This window comes from Eumetopias jubatus, unplaced genomic scaffold (assembly GCF_037043125.1).
Source record: "Eumetopias jubatus isolate StellerSeaLion01/CBP00866 unplaced genomic scaffold, mEumJub1_p1.0 scaffold_1, whole genome shotgun sequence".
NCBI lineage: Eukaryota > Metazoa > Chordata > Mammalia > Carnivora > Otariidae > Eumetopias > Eumetopias jubatus.
In genome coordinates, this window is record NW_028274807.1 from 196,189,915 (window position 1) to 196,207,913 (window position 17,999).

A 17,999-nucleotide genomic window follows, 5' to 3' on the forward strand; every position below is an offset into this window, starting at 1 on the left:
CTGCACCTTCTGGTGGAAAGAAACCCCAAATACATGCAAGCTGTGCAAGGAGCCCGACCTCAGTGGTGCCATCCCCAAAGGATGGGGAAACACAGACTACCACACGGTCTTACAACTCTGGGCAGTGGTTCTGTGCCTGACTTCATGTTCTGGACATCTTGGGATAAGAGACACAGGTGTTTCCCACCTTGTCTCTCCCCTGTCCGTTCTTGTAAAGAAAAATACGCCCAAAATGTGCTTGCCAGGAGCAAGGGGAGAAACGTAGCCTGGAGAACCTGTCGGAAGGGGCTAGCCAGCTCCTGAATGCCAGGGAGTTGAGCTTCAGAGTTCTGGTGTGGGGAAAAATTATCCACGTGGCTGGAGGGAAGGGCTCTCTGGGGCAGTTCATAATTGTTATTTTAGGCTTTAGTGCACTCCCTCTCCCCATTTAGAGACTCTATGGCAAACATGAAAAGCCATCTATCCATTCTTTTGGGGGTGACAAAGGTTTGGAACTAGACCAAGGCCATGCTTGTACCACAATGTGATTGTACTAAACACCACTGAATCGCACAGTTTAAAATGATTACTTTTATGATATGTGAATGTCACTTCAAATAAAACCACCATCATCTCCATCTCTCCAGCCATGAGCTGAGCACACAAGCTTCTTGCAGTCCATGATGAAAACTTCTGAAATGTTAGCACAAGCAGATCCTTGAAATTTTTCTATCTGTTCTTCCTCATTCCCCACTCTCGTGCTCAGGACACTCACCTGCACTCTTCGGGGTTACTTTTGGCTTCATCTGTACAGCGATAGAACTTTCCCTACATATAAAACACACAGGCAGTCAAATGCAAGCTCCCTGCAAAGCGATTGGTTGGGCTTCATGCCAGAAGGCACGTTCCCCGTACCTTGAACAACTGGACCCCGATGCAGGCGAACATGAACTGGAGAAGGGTGGTGACGATCATGATGTTGCCAATGGTCCGGATGGCCACGAAGACACACTGGACCACGTGCTGGGGAGAGAGGAGCCAGGGGAAGGCAGAGGAGGTTTACCTGCCTCTGTGGTTTCAGCCTCTGGGTGACCTAACACCGGCTAAGAGTTTCTAATGTTTATGTGCATTTTTATATGATTTTCCAAATTTGCATTCCCTTGCACTTGTTTTTCAGGTAGTTATCTGTGGCGAGCTACGCCTGGTGCATCATGGCCACCTGGGAGAAGCACCCCTGTAGACCAGCCCCTCCCTGGTCTCTTCCAAAGCAGCTTAGTCCGAAGAAATGCTAGGGGGTGCAGCACTGCCTGGCACACAGGTCCACACGGACCCTGGCCCCCCACACATGGACTCAGGAAAATGCAAAACCTCAGACCTTTTATACGACCTGTATGAGAAGAGATTTAAAGACCAAAATAAACCCAAGAAAATATTATTAATAATTTTTAAAAGTGATAAACAGTAATCACGTTAAGAAAAATAAATTAACAAAGATAAAGAAAATCATTTGTAAAATGCCTTCAGCACTTGCCAGAGGCAGTGTTGCTAGTTAGAAATATCCTTTCCAAACATGTAACAATATAAAACCCATCAAGCCTCAGCCCAGCTCTGGCTCCCAACCAAAGTAGCCTGGACCGGAGGGCAGAAACCCAAACCTTAAGTCCTTTTGCTCTGTTGATCGCCCTGAGCGGCCGCAGGACCCTTAAGACCCTCAGAATCTTCACAACAGAGATGGCACTGGATCTAAGGAAAGAGCACAGAACGAAGGCAGAGTATATTACAGTCAGATAAAATATTCTGAAATTATTTCAGACGGTCTTCACTGCAGGACCACTGCCTGTGTGGAGCTGAGCTCACCTCCGGCCGTGAGAGAGAGAGAGAGAGAGAGAGAGAGAGAGAAAGAGAGAGAGAGAGAGAGAGAGACACACACACACACGTGCAGGTCTTTCCCCGTCCTGTCCACGCTCCAGAGCCCTTCCTGGGCCAGGCCCACGGGCACTCAGAGAGGGCCTGACTTAGGTGCCCAGTTAACACAGCAGAGGCATGAGTTAGGAATTCGCTTTGTTCTTTTCACTCGATGTAAACGCTAGGTAGTACTTGGCTTTCAGGCTGCGATTTTGTTTGGTGGGGTTTGCTTTCCAAGCGGGGAGACCTGCTCTGAGTGGGGCTTCTCCAGCCTCCAAGGAGTTTGCTGTTGGGTGGGAGAGACGCAATCACCACCTGTGTGGGGGAACGGGCAGTGGAGGGGGTGCAGGACGGGCTGCCAGGAGAGCACGTCCCAGGGGAACCTGGGAGGTGGCAGGCTGGTGAGTCCTGGGGGGAGGGGCAGGTTAGCTAGCCTAAGGGGGAAGGGGTTCCGGGCAGAGGGAGCAGCACTAGGAAGGACAATTCAGCTGACCGGGCCCCTCAGGTGGCCGGCACACACACTCGGGAGGCAGTGGCAAGGGCTGCAGGCAGAGAGGGCCGGCGCAGCTGGGAATTTATGGGAGCTGCAAAGATGCTCTGAGAATGTCCCCTCCAGCTGCAACTCCTGGCTCCCTCCCTCCGGGCAGCGGTGACAGATAAGGACTAACACAGAGGGCTGTCTCAGGCAGGGGTCCTTGGTCTTCTGAGGGGGAGGCAGCCTGTCCATGGAACTTGAGCTCAGAAGTCGTAGGTGAGCACATGTTCTCATATGGGTTACTGATGGCCAGCACCTGAGCACACGTGCTTGTAAGTCAGTGGGGAAGCAAGGCCACTGCGGGATGCTCCCACTGAAGCCTCTGCCCCAGACCCCCAGGTAGAGCCGGCAGGCACCGTGCCACTGGGGCATCACTAGGGCCCTAACTTATGGCCTCCGCCGCCTCCTAGCTGAAAATTGTAGAAGCCGGGAGGAGGAGGTCATGGAAACTGATATATCCTGGTGATCGAGGGAAGTAGCCTTCAATAGCCAAGCTGAGAGGGTCCCCGGATCCCATCCCCTGCCACCAACCCTGAATGAGGATTGAGATCCTGGATGAATCCTAACTAGAACCTGGCTTCCCTCTCTCCCAGTCAAGACTTCTCTATTGAGAGTCAGGATCACAGAGAGTAATAAGCCCAACCTGGCAGGGGGCATGGAGAGGAGAAACAGGGGAAATGGTGAACTGTCCCAATGCTCTCCGGCATGTGCACAAATCAAGGTTTCCGGGATAACTAAATGTAATTGTTAAAATGATGCCTAGCCTTTAGGGATTATGTTAAAATTCCTCACATTAACCATCCTGCCCAACAGTCTTGTGCCCACACTCCCACATCCACCCCAGAATACTTACTGGATCCCAAATGATACTAGGGACACCCCGACCACCAGCATATCCAGCAGATTGAAGTAGTTCCTGCAGAAAGCCCCTTTGTGGAGGAAAGCTCCAAAAGTCGCCATCTATAAACAGAATCATGAGTGACTTATGGATATTTTTTTCTCTCAGAAGAAAAGAAACCTGGGCTCTGTACAAAACCTTGAGGAAAGTATGACTTTACTAACAAGCATGCATTAGGAAGCCAGAAATGTACACCAACAGGGCTGACCTGGATATTCGTTCAAAAATGGAAAAGGGGCAGCTGATTTCAGATACATTTTAAAAGAAGAGACCAGTCTAGACTCCATACCAACGATGACAAACTGCGTGTAGGAATCCAGCGTGGGCAGGTCCAAAGAGCCTGTCCCAGAAGGGTCCACATGGCCCTGCTCCTCAGGACATCATCGCTGCCCAGATAATTCGGCCACCCACAACACGCTGCCTCTGGTCCCCAAGAGCCCAGGAGAGCCTCTGTCGCCCCAGTGGGCCTTCCCAGTAGGACTAGTGAAAGCACTGGAGCCCAGTGCCCCCAGGCTCTGTTCGGAGAGACTTGCACCATTTTACCGGGTAGCGCCCTGCCTGCTGCCGATGGTCCTCAGGGAGACATCCAGTTTAAACGGTGCCTCCAGGTCCAGTGACCCCAGCATGTGCAAGGGGTGGTCAGGAAGCCAGCACAGGCCTCTCCCCTGGGCAGTCTCCCTGCCCTGGAGTCCCATGCCACATGCACCCAGAGCCCACACCATGGGTGCTCCAGAGAGGTGCCTACTGGCAATGCAAAAGGACTTTAGTGAAGAAATTCCCAGAGTAAAAACAGCAAAGTACATCAAGTTCACTGTGAATTAAAAAAAAAAAAAAAAAAAAAAAGTGGAGAAGGCTCAGGTGAGTCCAGGACAGAGCACCGGAGTCGGGAAACCGTTACACCAGACCATATGAAATCACCAAAACACCGCCGTTCTTGACCAAAAAAAAAAAAAAAAAAGGCAATTCCGTACGATTCAACCGAATCATCGTAGAGCCTCCCCAGCCTTCCCACAGCCAGCAGGAACCACCGCCTCCGATGCTAGATGCTTCTTGGCGAGTCTGTGTTCGCTGAATTCTTCTGGTTTTTTGTTTTCCACCCTCCACCACATCTTTAAAATGAAGAATAACTTGGAAGATTTAAGTCACTGAAGCAAATATCCAGAAATTTAAAAGCAGTAGTTGTTTTTAATTTCTTTTAAATAATTCTGTATCTCATTTGCCCCAAAGTCCAAGAGTAACTACATTCATTTAACCACTACAAAATGCGGGAAGTAAAATAAAACCTCGATGAACCAGGCTAACAGACTAAGTGGAACGTGTCCCCCACTCAGTTTGAGAAGAAGGCAAATTACAAAAAAAAGGGTAGCTCGGGATCAAGTAGAGGTGGGGTGAGTGTCCTTGACCCCCAAGCCCTGTGCATTATGTGTCTGTGCTCCTCACTGTGGTGACTTTGCCAGAATCACTAACCGGGCAGGGTTCTCACTGAGAACTGTCAGCCACAGTCGATGGTTTAAAGGCAGGAAAGTGAATGTGAATTTTTAGATTCTTAACAAAGTTTTAAGTAGAGGTTGGTTGGTTTTGCGCTGATGTTTTCATTAAACAACAACAACAAAAAGAAAGTAACTCTAAGTACCCCATTCCCTGGCAAAGTTCAGCGAGGTTTTATTTTATAAAAGATTTTGTAAAGAGCCCAAGTTCCACAGGAGTCTGACATAAAATACGTTTTTTCCCCCTGAGATGCACACATAAAAACTCAAAATGGTTGGTTTAAAGACAATTGTGGTGAAAATCTCCCATCTTGTCTCCCCACTAGGAGACGATTGCTCTGACAGTTGTCACGGGTCACGCTATCCCGGTCCGGCAATGACCCATGACACTTAGTAAGTGGAGGGGGTGGTTTCCTCAGCTGTCTGCTGCAGGTCTCCAGACTTCTGAGTGCATAGGGAATGAGCTCGCCCCGGGGGGCCATCACACTCAGTCCACAAACCACATGCAGCAATGGCAAGTGTGAGCTCATGCATGGGCAGTATATTTAGGGCGCCCCGTCCAAAGCGTGTTCCTTTTGTTTGCATAAATGTAAGCCCATCCATTAAAACAGATATAAAATATCTTAACACAAAAAGACCCGGGTTATCTTGCAAATCCCATTGCAAGAAAATAGCGTGTTACTATTTCAGGCCACTGAAAACAATTCAGTCAAAGAAATGAAAGGAGATACATTCCCTTCATAGGATAAATGCTTCTCCTCTGACTTTGAGGTCAGGAAAGGTGGAAGAAGGTTCACACAGAGTGATGTATCTGTTATCAGATGACAAATTTCAGAGGATATATTTAAGGAGCAAAATAATTTCCAGTCACTATGATGAAGCCAAAGTAGCTCCTACATGCATTGAAAGGTTAAAAAGAAACAGCAAAAACAAGTTGAATGGTTACAGAAAAAAAAAGTCCTTTGGTTTAAAAAAAAAAAAAAAGTGTAGCTTGATCACAGAAGGCAAAAAATAAAAATAGTCAAAAGCACTTCACGCTTCTTTGCCACGTGTCCCACAGGAGCAGGCCCCTTAGACACACGGCTGTGGAACCTGTTACCTTCAAAACGATCTCAAAGGCAAAAGTACCAGTGAAGACATAATCTGCATAACCTAGCATCTGGAAGGTAAACAAAGAATTGCAACCATTATTGCTACAGCTGCTTTAGGATAGGTGAGGATCAATGAAAAAGCCATTACCTTTAACAGGATTTCAACAGTAAAGATGGCTGTGAAAGCATAGTCAAAGTAACCCAGTATCTGCAAGGTACAACATTGTGGACATGAGACACAGGCATCCAGACAAATTCGGACAGCTGCACACCCACAGGCAGAACCCCTGCATGCAGTCAGACCCCCGTCCTCCTGAGACAGGCCCGCCGCTCTGGGGGCAGGTGCGTCACCTCCCCCGGCCGGTTATGGCTCAGCTTTGTGACCAACGAAGAGCATCTGGGGACACTCACCTCCTTCAACTACTCATGCGGACTCTCTTCCCTGTCTGGTGTCATGGATGGACAAAGGCTCATTTCTACAAGTGCTTTATTAACACAACCTTTGCTCATCACAGCACAACACTGACAAACTGGCGATACCAGATAAACTGGAGTGTTATACACTATGTTGGATTTTTAACTGCCTTTTTGGCTGAATGGGATAGGGCGTCATCTAGCTGGGCCTCGGACTGGTGGGGAAATGTAAATGAAGGTGTGAGTGGTAGCCAGCGGGGGCCAGAAGCTTCCATGTGCCCCTTCCGATTCCAGCCCATGTCATCTGGGAGTCACAATGCCCTTCCTTCACTGAAGTGCAGGGCTGGTAAGTCCTCAGGGAAGATTTTGACTTTACAAGCGAACTTGTACTTTTACTTTACCAAGTAACTTGGAAAGTAAAACTCTTGGCCTCCGCTCTTTTCTAACACGGCTCTCTCCCGGCACTGAGTTTTTGTTTAGTTTTTACCCAGCTGGGCCCAAGCAAAGAACAGACTGACCTGGCCTTTGAATTATCAGTCCAGCTTACTTTATCAGATTTCCTGAAAATACCATCTACTCTCCAACTGAGTCCTGCTCAGGGAACCCTTCTGGGCACCCTGCTTCTTCTCAGAGCCGTGGGGGTGGACAGGTGGGTAGGGCAGGTGGGCACCAGCGGCAAGAGTCTGACTGCTCGACTGAGGCTACTCACAGGGAACCCTCCGCCACAAAGATGGCAGCCAAGACTCTGCTACTTGCAGAGACCATCTTGGCTGCCATCTCGGCTGCCATCTTGGCTGCTGCTCTTCTTCACAGCCATGCCCTATGGCTTCAAAAGCACTGAAGAGATCAGAGCCGAAGGGACCATGGAGATCCCCCAGACCAACTCCCTTCAGGTAACAGATGAGGATGCCAGGGAAGGGTCGGGCGGAGTGAGGTCTGTGGAATGTTAGTCGAGAACCCCGGGTCCTATGACTCAAGTCTGGGATCCAGCCCAGGGGAGTCCTTGATTGCTCCACCACAGTAAGGGCAGGGCCCCTGCTGCAAAGGCCAACTGTCTTCAGCTCAAGTTCTCTGGAGGGTATTCATTGCCCCAACCGTTTCTGTTTAGAGATTTCTAGATTTTGCTGGACACCTTTTGTATATTTATGTTTCTAGACAGGCAATGAAAGGTATTTCCAGCACACAGCAAGCCCCTGCCCCTTCCTCCATCCCAGGTCACAGCAGGACTGTTCACGTAGAAAGCACCCACGTAGCCAAGACACACCGCTGCCCACATACCAGCAATCCAACTTTGGTGCTGGAGGTCAGAGCTCCTAGATGCAAGCTGTTCTTTCCTTATTCAGACCTCTTTCACTAATAACTCAGCTAAGCTTAAAACAACAACAACAACAAAAGCACTGCATGAGTCCACTTACATGGGGGCATCTAAAGTAGCCAAACCCTTAGACAGAAAGGAGAACAGAGGCTGCCGGGGGCTGGGGGAGGGAGAAATGGGGAGCTGTTCAACGGGTGTAAAGTTTCAGTCAGGCAAGATGAGTAACTTCTGGAGACCAGCTCTACAACACACTACCTACCGTTAAGAATGCTAACTCATATACTTAATTTATCAAGAGAGTAGATCTCACCTTAAGTATTCTTTACCACAATAAACACTATATAGTATTTTACAGGCAATATATGTACACATATGTACATCTGTTTAAGAACAGTAACATTCTTGGAAAAAGGGCAGGGAAATAAGCTCATGGGGAAGTAATTACAATAAAAAATAAGAACATGAGGCCCCCTGTAAATTAACTCTTAGTCAGTCTGTGTTCTAGACTAGCTCCTGACCTACTCTGTCAATAACGGTATTTTTTTCCAAACAGCTTCTTCCCCTTGTGCTTCATGTCTATGATGAAGCTCACGTTCTATCTGAACATTGAGATAGAGACAGTCTCAGCGTCTCTAGCACAAGCCCTGATCTGTGAGTGCAGATTAGGACGGGTGCAGGGCCTTCGTCTTTGCATCAACACCAACATGTGCCCTAGGAAGGAAGTTGTTTTAAAATCTGCACATCAGAGTGCCCATGTTTTATCAGTCTGATAGATTGGGGTTGCTAGGCTGCAAACCGACAGCCCTGGAAATGAAAAGATACAGCACAAGGCTTGATGGTCACAACCAAAATCCCGGGACACCAATCTGGGGATCTGTCTTAATCCTCAAATCTCTAAAAATCTGACGACCGCAGAGAGGTACGCACCAGGCAAGGCACCAATGCCGATGACCTCGCACACCTGCGGGTCTCCCTCTCCTGGGTTTCCCGATAACCACCTGAAACTGCACTATGGTATCAAGGCCAAAGCAGTAAACAGACTATGGGGCTTCCGAAGCTGTGTCACCTTGGGATTGTTCTCACTCTCTGCATTGTTCTCAGTGCTGAATGAGCTGAACTCTTAAGGTGGGACAGCTCAGGCAAGAACTGTTTTGGATACAATTTCTGAGCAGCACAGATGCCGTGGAAGGGTGCTCTCCTCCCTAAAGTACAAAACTGATAACAGAAAACTGCCCACTTGTTTTCTTCGTAAAACCGCCTCCTGGCCCCACCAAAACACAGTTCTTCCTCTCCACTGCACCACGGGGTTCCACCCGCCGTCGCCCCCACCCAGCTTGTGTTTCCCCCAGTGATGAGACCAAGCGGCTCTGTGAATTTCAGCCCACGTCAGCTAGACATCTTCCCACCAACCCTAAATATGAGCTTCTGGGCACGCGACATACCTGGTTCCATTTCTACTTTCTCTCCTGCTGGATGCGGGCAGAAATCTCAAGACAGGTGTGGACATGAATATGACCAGGGAGGGGAAGAGAGGGACGAAAATGCTGGCAGCAAGGAACAAAGAGGGAGAAGCGGGGCTCCTGAATGCACTATAAGTTACTGCAGAGTATCTGAAATGAAGTGTCGTGGACAGGATTCAAACCAGGTTTGTCTGGCTGAGACAAAACCGCCGGCACGCACGTCCTGAAATACCAGATGCCTCCAGGTGAATGAGAAGAGGCTGCCTCTAGCCTTTAGCCCTGAGTGACGGCCCCTGCCAGACAGCCCAGTGCTCCTCCCAGCCGAAGACCCGCCCGCCCGTCCCTGCCCCGCGACTTACGGTGTTCCGGAAGGAGTGGCTGCGGATGGGGTCCTCGGCGGCAAGGGCGGCGCTACTCAGCATGATGAACACGAGGATGAGGTTGGTGAAGATGTGGTGGTTGATGAGCTTGTGGCAGCCCACGCGGATCCTGTGGGGAAAGCCGCTGCATGGACACAGCCCTCGGCGGTGACAGGTCAGGCAGAGGACAGCGGTCTGCTATGCTGCCCGTGCCCCCACCTGGCCAACCCGAGCCACCGGACTGCGAGCCCCTGGAAAGTGCCAGAAGGGAGACCCCAAGGGCCCACAGTGCCACGGCTCTGTGTGGGGACTCCTCAGAGACATCATTCATTAAGTCCTGAAAAGTGGGGATTATCGTCCGGCTACAAGTGGAGAAACTGAGGCTTACGCATTTGAAATTTCTTAAGGTGACACAGCTAGTAAGGACTGAGGGAGATTTCCAATCCAGCTGGACGGTAACAGCTCCCCCTATGACATGAGAAGCCCAGTGGCTTCCTATCCCCGCCTTAAGAAGAACCTGAGCACAGAGCTCGCTGCAACAGCTTCATACAGCTGGCTGTATGAAAATGACTAGTAGATGGGCTTGGTAAAATCTCCTGTTATGTGGAGATTCTGTCCTAAGTGCTTTGTTTTTTTTAAGATTTTATTTATTTATTTATTTATTTATTTGACAGAGAGAGAGAGCACAAGCAGGGGGAGAGGCAGGCAGAGGGAGAGGGAGACTCCCCCGCCGAGCAGGGAGCCCAATGCGGGACTCCATCCCAGGACCCTGGGATCATGACCTGAGCCGAAGGCAGAGGCTTAACTGACTGAGCCACCCAGGTGCCAATTTTGTTTGTGTTTTTAAACTTTGGAGCTGACCCACAAGCACTGGTGAGAAAGTGGAGTGAAAGTTGCATCATGCACAAATTGCACAGGGATCTTAGTACCACGTGACAGAATCTTCAGCGTCCTGTTTTCCTGCCGTCCCATGGGCTAGTTAGTGCCAGACGACCCTTAACCTCAACACTGGACTTTAGAATTTAAAGATTTTATTTTTAGCCTGGAGAATACATGTATGTTTTCCCTTGAACATATTTTCCTTTTTCACTTTCAAAACTGGAGTCAACTTTATGAGAAACCTCCTGTTGGGGGCTGCTTCATGCTGGGATGTGCCCTGGGAGGGCTTGCAAGCTGTTAGCAGGTGAGTCTGGGAACACGTTCCAAGGTGCAGGAGTGTTCACAGCTTTGGGGGGAAATCAATCCATTCCTTCAATACATGTAGACCCGGTGAGCTGTAGGCTTCAGTAATATCAGTCAAATACTTTTTTTTTTTAAAGAGACACCCAGGAGCGCCTGTGTGGCTCAGCCGGTTAAGCGTCTGCCTTCAGCTCAGGTCATGATCTCAGGATCCTGCGATCGAGCCCCGAGTCAGGCTCCCTGCTCAGTGAGGAGTCTACGTCTCCCTTTGCCCCTCCCCCTGCTCATGCTCGCTCTCTCAAATAAGTAAATAAAAACTTTTTTAAAAAATAAAGAGACACCCAAACTCTCAACAGTGATGAGTTATAAAAACTACCATCAAATCCTCAAGTTACTAAGGACTGCAGCCTTGCTTCCCACCTGTGTCTCCCTGGGGATTGTGAATTCCATAGAGTTCTCCTCTGACAGCCAAGAACTGCTTCTATAATTCTAGAAACCTTTCCAGGAGCCATTCATTCCCCACCCCCACCCCCCAGTATGCCATCTGTCTCAGATGATTTAAAACCTAGAAACCAGCTCATAAATAAATGTCATCCTCTTGCAGTACTTGTAAGTACAGTGCTCTTGGTGAGCACCTTATCATTTTAACATGAGAAATGCTATTTTAAGCAGGATATCCTAGACCTGAATTGAAGAGCTACGATCTATAAAATATCTTTGAGCAATATCACTGTATTGCCATAAAACTCAATGGGGAATAGTGATTAACTAAACTGGATCTCAGGATGAAGATGCTGTGCAGAACTTGGCCACAAAATTCTCATCTCCAAAGCACCTCAACAGAAAGACCCACTGGTGAAGAAAGGGTCCTCTGGATGGAAAACACTTCACAAGTGACAACCCGTGGACACCCAAGCCATGGGCTCTGACCAGTACGGGGGCTAAAGGGGAGGAGAATCTGGAATGGCACTCGTCCCAGGGGCCGGTCATACTCCTAACAGCACCTCCATCCAAGAACAGGATGGCCAGGAAGAGACAGAGGGCAAAGGCAAAGCTGGAGCAAGAGAGGGACACAGGGTCTCCAATGCATAGGCACAGAAAAAGACCCTGAGCCACCCTCCTTCACCCCATCTCCAGCACCCCCTCAAGCAATCTGTAGGGTGACAGGGGAGACACAGCAGCAATGAAATTAGAAACTGGGTATTTACGGGTTGGTCTTGCTCAGAATGAAGAATGCGCTCCCTTCAGGAATGGGGGTGATTTTCTCCTTCATGTTCAACTCTGAGATTCTGCGAGGACGGGGGCCAGCAGGAACCTCAGGTTCATCTTCCTCTTCCTCCTCTTCCTCTTCCCCTACTTTAAATGAGACACCTTTTTTATAGGCACGAAATAACGATCGCATTCTGGTTCGAATCATTATTCGCAATTTCCCATGGAGAGTAAACTCTCACATCTATCAGCTTACGTTCATCAAAACCCTTCCAAATGGACTGAGTGCGTGTGGGGGGCCAAGAAGTGTGCCTGTCTGTGAGCATGTGTGGTTCTGGGAAGGAGGTTCCCAGCAGTTCCAAATCTGACCCACGCAGAAGGTATCAGTGGTGGGCTTCTCACTGCCATACTCCCAGCACCCGGCTGTTTCCCCAGTAGCCCTGCTCAGCTTCAGCCTGAAAAACTGTGTGTGAGACTTCAAGCCCAACAGGATCATCCCCCCTGCCCCACAGTCCCTGCTACATCAGCAATAAAAGCACCAGCGAATGTGAAAGGGTCAGGTGAGCAGTAATAACAGTAGGAATGGCTGGTTGCCTCCTAAAGAGATTTCCCAGAAGAAGAGGGGCTTGCCTGGATCCACTCACACTTTCTCTCCCCACCACCTGGAATTTGGGTTATGTAAGCCACCTGGGTGACCAAGAACAAAGAGCAGGGCTAACTGCTCCATGAGGAGACCAGACCTATGGCCTCGGCAGCCTCACCACCCACCATCACGCCAGCTGGGCTGGTCGGCCACAGACTGAGCCCCTGATCACTGTGTGGCAGCAAAGCCACATCACCCATGAACTGAGAGCCTGTCATTGGCCTCTGCCACCATACCTGGCACATCACAAGGTGGGTAGGGGTCCTTGTCTTCATCCTCTTCTCGATAGTCATCAATTGTAACCTAGGATGACAGAGAGGTCTTGGGAGGAGGGGAGACTCTGACTTCAATGCACTGCAGAAGACCCAAGTGAAGAATCAGCCCTGCCATTCAGCACACAGAAAGAAGCTCTCTCCAAAATGCACATTGCATGTAAGTGCATGCATGCATATGGACAGGTATCCCCAGTGGTGATTCTGCTTCAGCCATAGCTCTGAGGGCAGATGAGGAGAAAACGAGTATAACCTCTACCCAGCCATGGTTAGCCGGCACCATCCATGCCCCTCTCTACCCAGCACTGTCCCACACACTGTATGCTAACTGCACGGCAGATTCCTGTCTCCCTGCTAGGATGCGAGTTCCATGCACACAGGGACCTCGTTGGTCTTCTTCATTGCTGAGCTCCAGTATCTGCCACACAATAACCACTCAATAAGTATTTACTGACTTAGGGACCCAAACAAATGAATGCAAAATCCAGAGTTGTCACGAGTGGGATGAAGTTTGACGGTATAGCCCTGAGCACCCAGATCCCCAATCCCAAGATTCCTTCTGGAGGCACATTTCTATTAACAATCCTCGATTTTAAGCCCTACTGAGAAGATACTAACAGATCAGGTCTGATGACACAATTCCAATAAAGAAAATTTAAGTGGTCCCCCCAAATATTTATCATGCTGGCTATTTGGTTAAACATTAATGGATCACCAGCTAGCTGCCTAAATTCACCCAGAATCCTCCTGGGAAGCCAGTGTCTATAATGGTGTGCCACACTCTCACACCAAAATATCACACAGGATATTTCTCATGGTGTAAATGGTATATTTGTGACAATATCAACAGATTCAATTTGAAACAGAAAGGGGAGAAGTGTTTCAGGACATATACCTTATTGTCACTGTTGGCTATCTGGTTGACTTCTGGTTTGTTGTTCTTTTTATTCTCCAGGCTCTCTTTTCTGTAGAGAAAAGAACACGAGAAACCAAATAACCATATTGCTATGTACAAAAATGCTAATCCAGATTCGGAATCCACAGTGGCCTGATGAAGGACAGAATTTAATTGGAAACAACTCTAAAAGCGAGAAAATAGCACAACCCACACGAAGAGCCTTCCCGTTCACCTCAGTGCGCTGGGTTCATTACACAGATCATCGTATTAAAATTCTCATGTGAGAGCTCATCAGCATCAAATGCGTCATTTATTTCATGACACCAAAATTAACCACAGGGATTCTTTAAGCATGGGACCATGTGACTCCTACTCTCGGCTCTGAGGGAAGGAGAGCCGAGGGCCTGGGTTCTGCCCAAGATTCCATCCTCGGGTGAAAACAGGGTTACCTGGCAATCTTTTTCCTCTCCTTCTCTTCAGCTTCCTCTTTCTGGGCAGTATTCAAACTTTCAGCATCAGCCAGATTGTCTACAGCGATCGCCAAGAAGACATTCAGTAGGATATCTAGTTGGAACAATTTTAAGGGAACAACACAATTTCTAAATGCAACTACTTGTGGTTGACAATGGCAATGTCACACCCCTCTGTGCTTTGGAAGGCTGGTAACAGGTGACTGTCCCCTAAGTGCTGTATTCACTTAGTAAGACCAGAAGGCCAGAGCCTGCTTAGAAAACAAAACCAAACCAACAAAAACAAGAAACCCTAGAAACCTGTAGAAGACAGTCTGGAAAGAAGCAAAATTAAGATCCACTAAAAGCCATGAAAACCTATAAACTTCAACATTTCCTTTAATAGGCGTGCATACGTATGTGCTTGCACAGACACGTGTGTCTCCATACACTGAGGTATCTACACCTATCATACACACTGCATGAAACAATCTATTATGTGAACACGGTGTTGTTATGCATTTTACGTTTTCTTTCTTTCTTTGTTTTTTTTCTTTCAAAACACACACGTACCCATAACATATATATACAGGGCATGCTTTCCCAAATAGACCCTTTTAGGCTACGCATTATTCAAGATGATGATTACACAATGCAGTCTGAGTCTTTCTCATCTGAAATGGTCTTCAGAGTCTTCAGAGTCTGTGGATACTCGTTCGTTCACCGCACAAACACTGATATATTGCCAGATGGTGCCCAACTGTTCTTTTGAATAGCCCCACTACAACTGTATCTTTGACTACTGTGGTTGGATTTTATTTTTTCAAATCCCCAAAAGCGAGGTGACTGAACAAGCTATCAGGTTTTTGGCTCTTACTATAATGTTGTATGTGTGGTTTCCTTGGATAGAAAAAAAAATAATTCTGAGCAAGTTTCCCAAATCTCTTGGAAGATGCCTGTTTCTTATTCACCAGCAGTTAAATACATTTTTGAGAAGCACAGGGATCAGAGGGAAGTAAGTCTAGATGGCTCCTTCTCTGAACATGCTTCTCCTTGGCTGATGCATGGTCATCTGTGTGCAAGACTGTGGGAGCCCAAGAGCCCCGAGATGGGAGAGGTGCACCACTGTCCCCCAGGCCCTGTGCAATCTGAAATCTCAGCTGGGTAACACAAACGTAACCTAACAAAGAGATTGGTGATGAAATAGCTTCCAGGGGATATCATCCTTGACTAATCTATTCAAGTCTTTAAAGATGATAGAAACATGAATGAGTTGCATTAAAACTTCCAAAAAGCCTTTGGTATGTTAGACTACGTGTTAAGCAGAGCTGTAATGAGCCCAAGGAAGCGATCTGTCTTGGGCTGGGTGATGGCTTGGTAATGCAAGCCCTTCTCTGATATGTGTGGGATAATGATGGCTCAGGTAGGGATTACTGCAGGACTAACTGTATTGAGAATTCCTACCAATGATCTCAATGAAGAAATAATATATCCTTAGTCTTGCAATGACACCAAATTTTGAGTAGTGGAAAGCACATCCAGAGTAATAAACCATAGAAAAATCTTGCAAGTTTGTAATAGACAGTTTCCAAGAGCAAACACCCATCATCTGTATTTAGAGGCATTACCCAGACCCTCCTAAATAGTGGTGTGCTCTGGAATTCACTCAAAAAGATCCAAGCACCTCCAACATGCTGGGGATTGTGCTGGGTGCTAGGGACATGACGGACCAGAGTCCCTACTCTCATGTAGGGGGAGATAGAACATAAACTACTTAAGCATTTCAGTGATACACGTATTACAAACAAAACAAAACACACAACATGTAACCAGAATGAGTGTCACCAGGGAATACTTCTCCACAGACCTAAAGCCAGAAGGGTTCTGGCCTGAAGGGTTCATGGAGGAGAGTACAATAAGAAAACACTGATCATTCCTTTAACAACCATTTGCCAAGGGCCGACTATGTGCAAGACCCTCCACTATAAGCCATGAGAGATGTGAATACAAAGAAGAAATTCCTGACTCAAGAAGTTTATTGTTGAGCTGGGAGGAGGGAGAAGCACCCATCCCAAATCCAGTAGGATCTGGCCCCCCATGTGCAGTAGGAGCTGTATGGATGAATCGAGTAGGAGGGGTGCTGGAGCTGCCTGAGGGACTAGTAGGGTTTCTATGTATTGTCCTTAGAAGTTTGTGCTGGGGCTTCTGCACAGAAGACAAGTCACTACAGAACAAGGGGAAAACAGCTGAAGGAATCTGGGGCTTCTTAGAAGAATCCAGGTAGGATTCTTTAAAATAAAAAAGTGAAGACCAAGAGGTGGTATTCACATATTTGTACAACTGCTCTTTCTCCAAACCCTCACTGAGGGTTCCATATGCCAGGTCTGTGCCAGTCAGGGAGGTCAGAGAGAGAGAAGACAGAACCAAAAGTTACAGGGTCATAAAGGGTCTGACTGAGTGAAAGAGAGATCCAAAGTTCCAGAAGTCTAGAATTAGGGAGGGCCTCTTGCCAGGGAAAAGGAATAAAAGGAGTCAGAAAAGAGCTCAGAGCCTAACACAGCAGTTAGCCAATGGATACATGATCCCCAGAGAGGTACAGAGCAGCAAAGCCAAATCAGGTCCAGGGAGCTTACATCAAGCCACTGACAATGGGTCCCCACTGGTTAGGAAGGGTTTCAAGAGACACAGCTAACCTCCCAAGCATGATGGCACGGAAGACCACTCCGCTCTGCCCTAAGCCTTCCCTTGGGACTTGCACAGGAGCTGTGATGCCAAGCTGGGTGACAACGAGAACAGCCCACGCATTGTCCCATGCTCCCTTCCCCAGTTTTCTCATTCTTCAAAGCCTACTGGAACTCTGACCATGCCGTCCCAGCGACAGTGAAGGGGAGCAGATATTGGGCAAACAAGGTAAAGGCATTCATCTCCCCACCCCAACGGCCGCCACCACCACTACCACTGCAGGGAAGTTCAGACAGGGCGAAACAAAATGACAAAGCCCCTGGTCAGCTTGAAGGATACAGTTACCACAAATGAAGAGGATGATGAAGTAGATGCAGACGATCATCCCTGAAGAGGATGGGCCACCATAGGCCATAATGCCATCATACATCACAGCGTTCCAGTCTTCCCCTGTCAGGATCTAAGAGGCCAAAACCGCGGTCAGTCCACACGCAGCTGGACTGCAGCTCCCGACAGCCCTCCAGAACCCGCCGGGGGCTCCCCAAATCTGGTTTGAGCTGCCTTTCACTGTGCTCAACAAATCCATCGGTTACCCCGTAGAGTTTTCAAAACACTGTTTTCAATTACACAAACACAGGAGTTAATTCTTCACATGGAAATAAAGCAGCACTACATATAAGACCTACCTAATCTTTGATGACACCCCAGTTCTGCACCACCACCCCCCGGAGAGCACGCTGTTGGTGCATCTCTCTCTAGAACCTCTGCGCACATAAGCACACAGATACCCGCCCAGAGGAAAGAGGTAGGTGGTGTCTTCTCAGACTTATTGGACACAAAGGATGTCATACTATATGAATTTTCTGCGTTTGCCTTTTTTTTTCCCACTCAACAATATACTGGAGACCCCCCTGTGTCAGTAAGTGCCTTCAATCCTTTCAATGGCTACCTACTATTCCACACAGTTAATCTATACTAGAAATGGAGAATTAGACCCATGAATCTGTAGAGGCTGGGAATTCCAAATATCTCATGTAAATTTACAAACTATCCAATGAGTAGATACTAATAACTACCTGAAATTTCACATGGAATCTTCTCTGCTGATGATATCTGATAACTTAATCTATATTGAGGTTAAGAACAGATGAACCTAAATAGCATTTTAAAAACATACTATCTAAAAAATAATTTATAATAATAAATAAATAAAAATAAACCATA

The 17,999-nt window shown here is 47.8% G+C and overlaps 1 protein-coding gene across 5 annotated transcripts in view; it reads right to left on the reverse strand.

Moving 5' to 3' along the window:
* CACNA1D (calcium voltage-gated channel subunit alpha1 D) overlaps positions 1 to 17,999 on the reverse strand; it is a 292,448-nt gene that overhangs the window by 62,275 nt on the left and 212,174 nt on the right. For all 5 annotated transcript variants that reach the window (XM_088028075.1, XM_028124508.2, XM_088028067.1 and 2 more), the window contains 11 exons: positions 17,115 to 17,235; positions 14,094 to 14,208; positions 13,642 to 13,711; positions 12,711 to 12,777; positions 11,831 to 11,978; positions 9,444 to 9,573; positions 6,044 to 6,103; positions 3,273 to 3,379; positions 1,635 to 1,722; positions 895 to 1,002; positions 755 to 807 (listed from right to left, as the gene is read on the reverse strand). In XM_088028075.1, the coding sequence (XP_087884201.1) occupies positions 755 to 807; positions 895 to 1,002; positions 1,635 to 1,722; positions 3,273 to 3,379; positions 6,044 to 6,103; positions 9,444 to 9,573; positions 11,831 to 11,978; positions 12,711 to 12,777; positions 13,642 to 13,711; positions 14,094 to 14,208; positions 17,115 to 17,235 (1,067 nt within the window). The remainder of the gene's footprint in view (positions 1 to 754; positions 808 to 894; positions 1,003 to 1,634; positions 1,723 to 3,272; positions 3,380 to 6,043; positions 6,104 to 9,443; positions 9,574 to 11,830; positions 11,979 to 12,710; positions 12,778 to 13,641; positions 13,712 to 14,093; positions 14,209 to 17,114; positions 17,236 to 17,999) is intronic.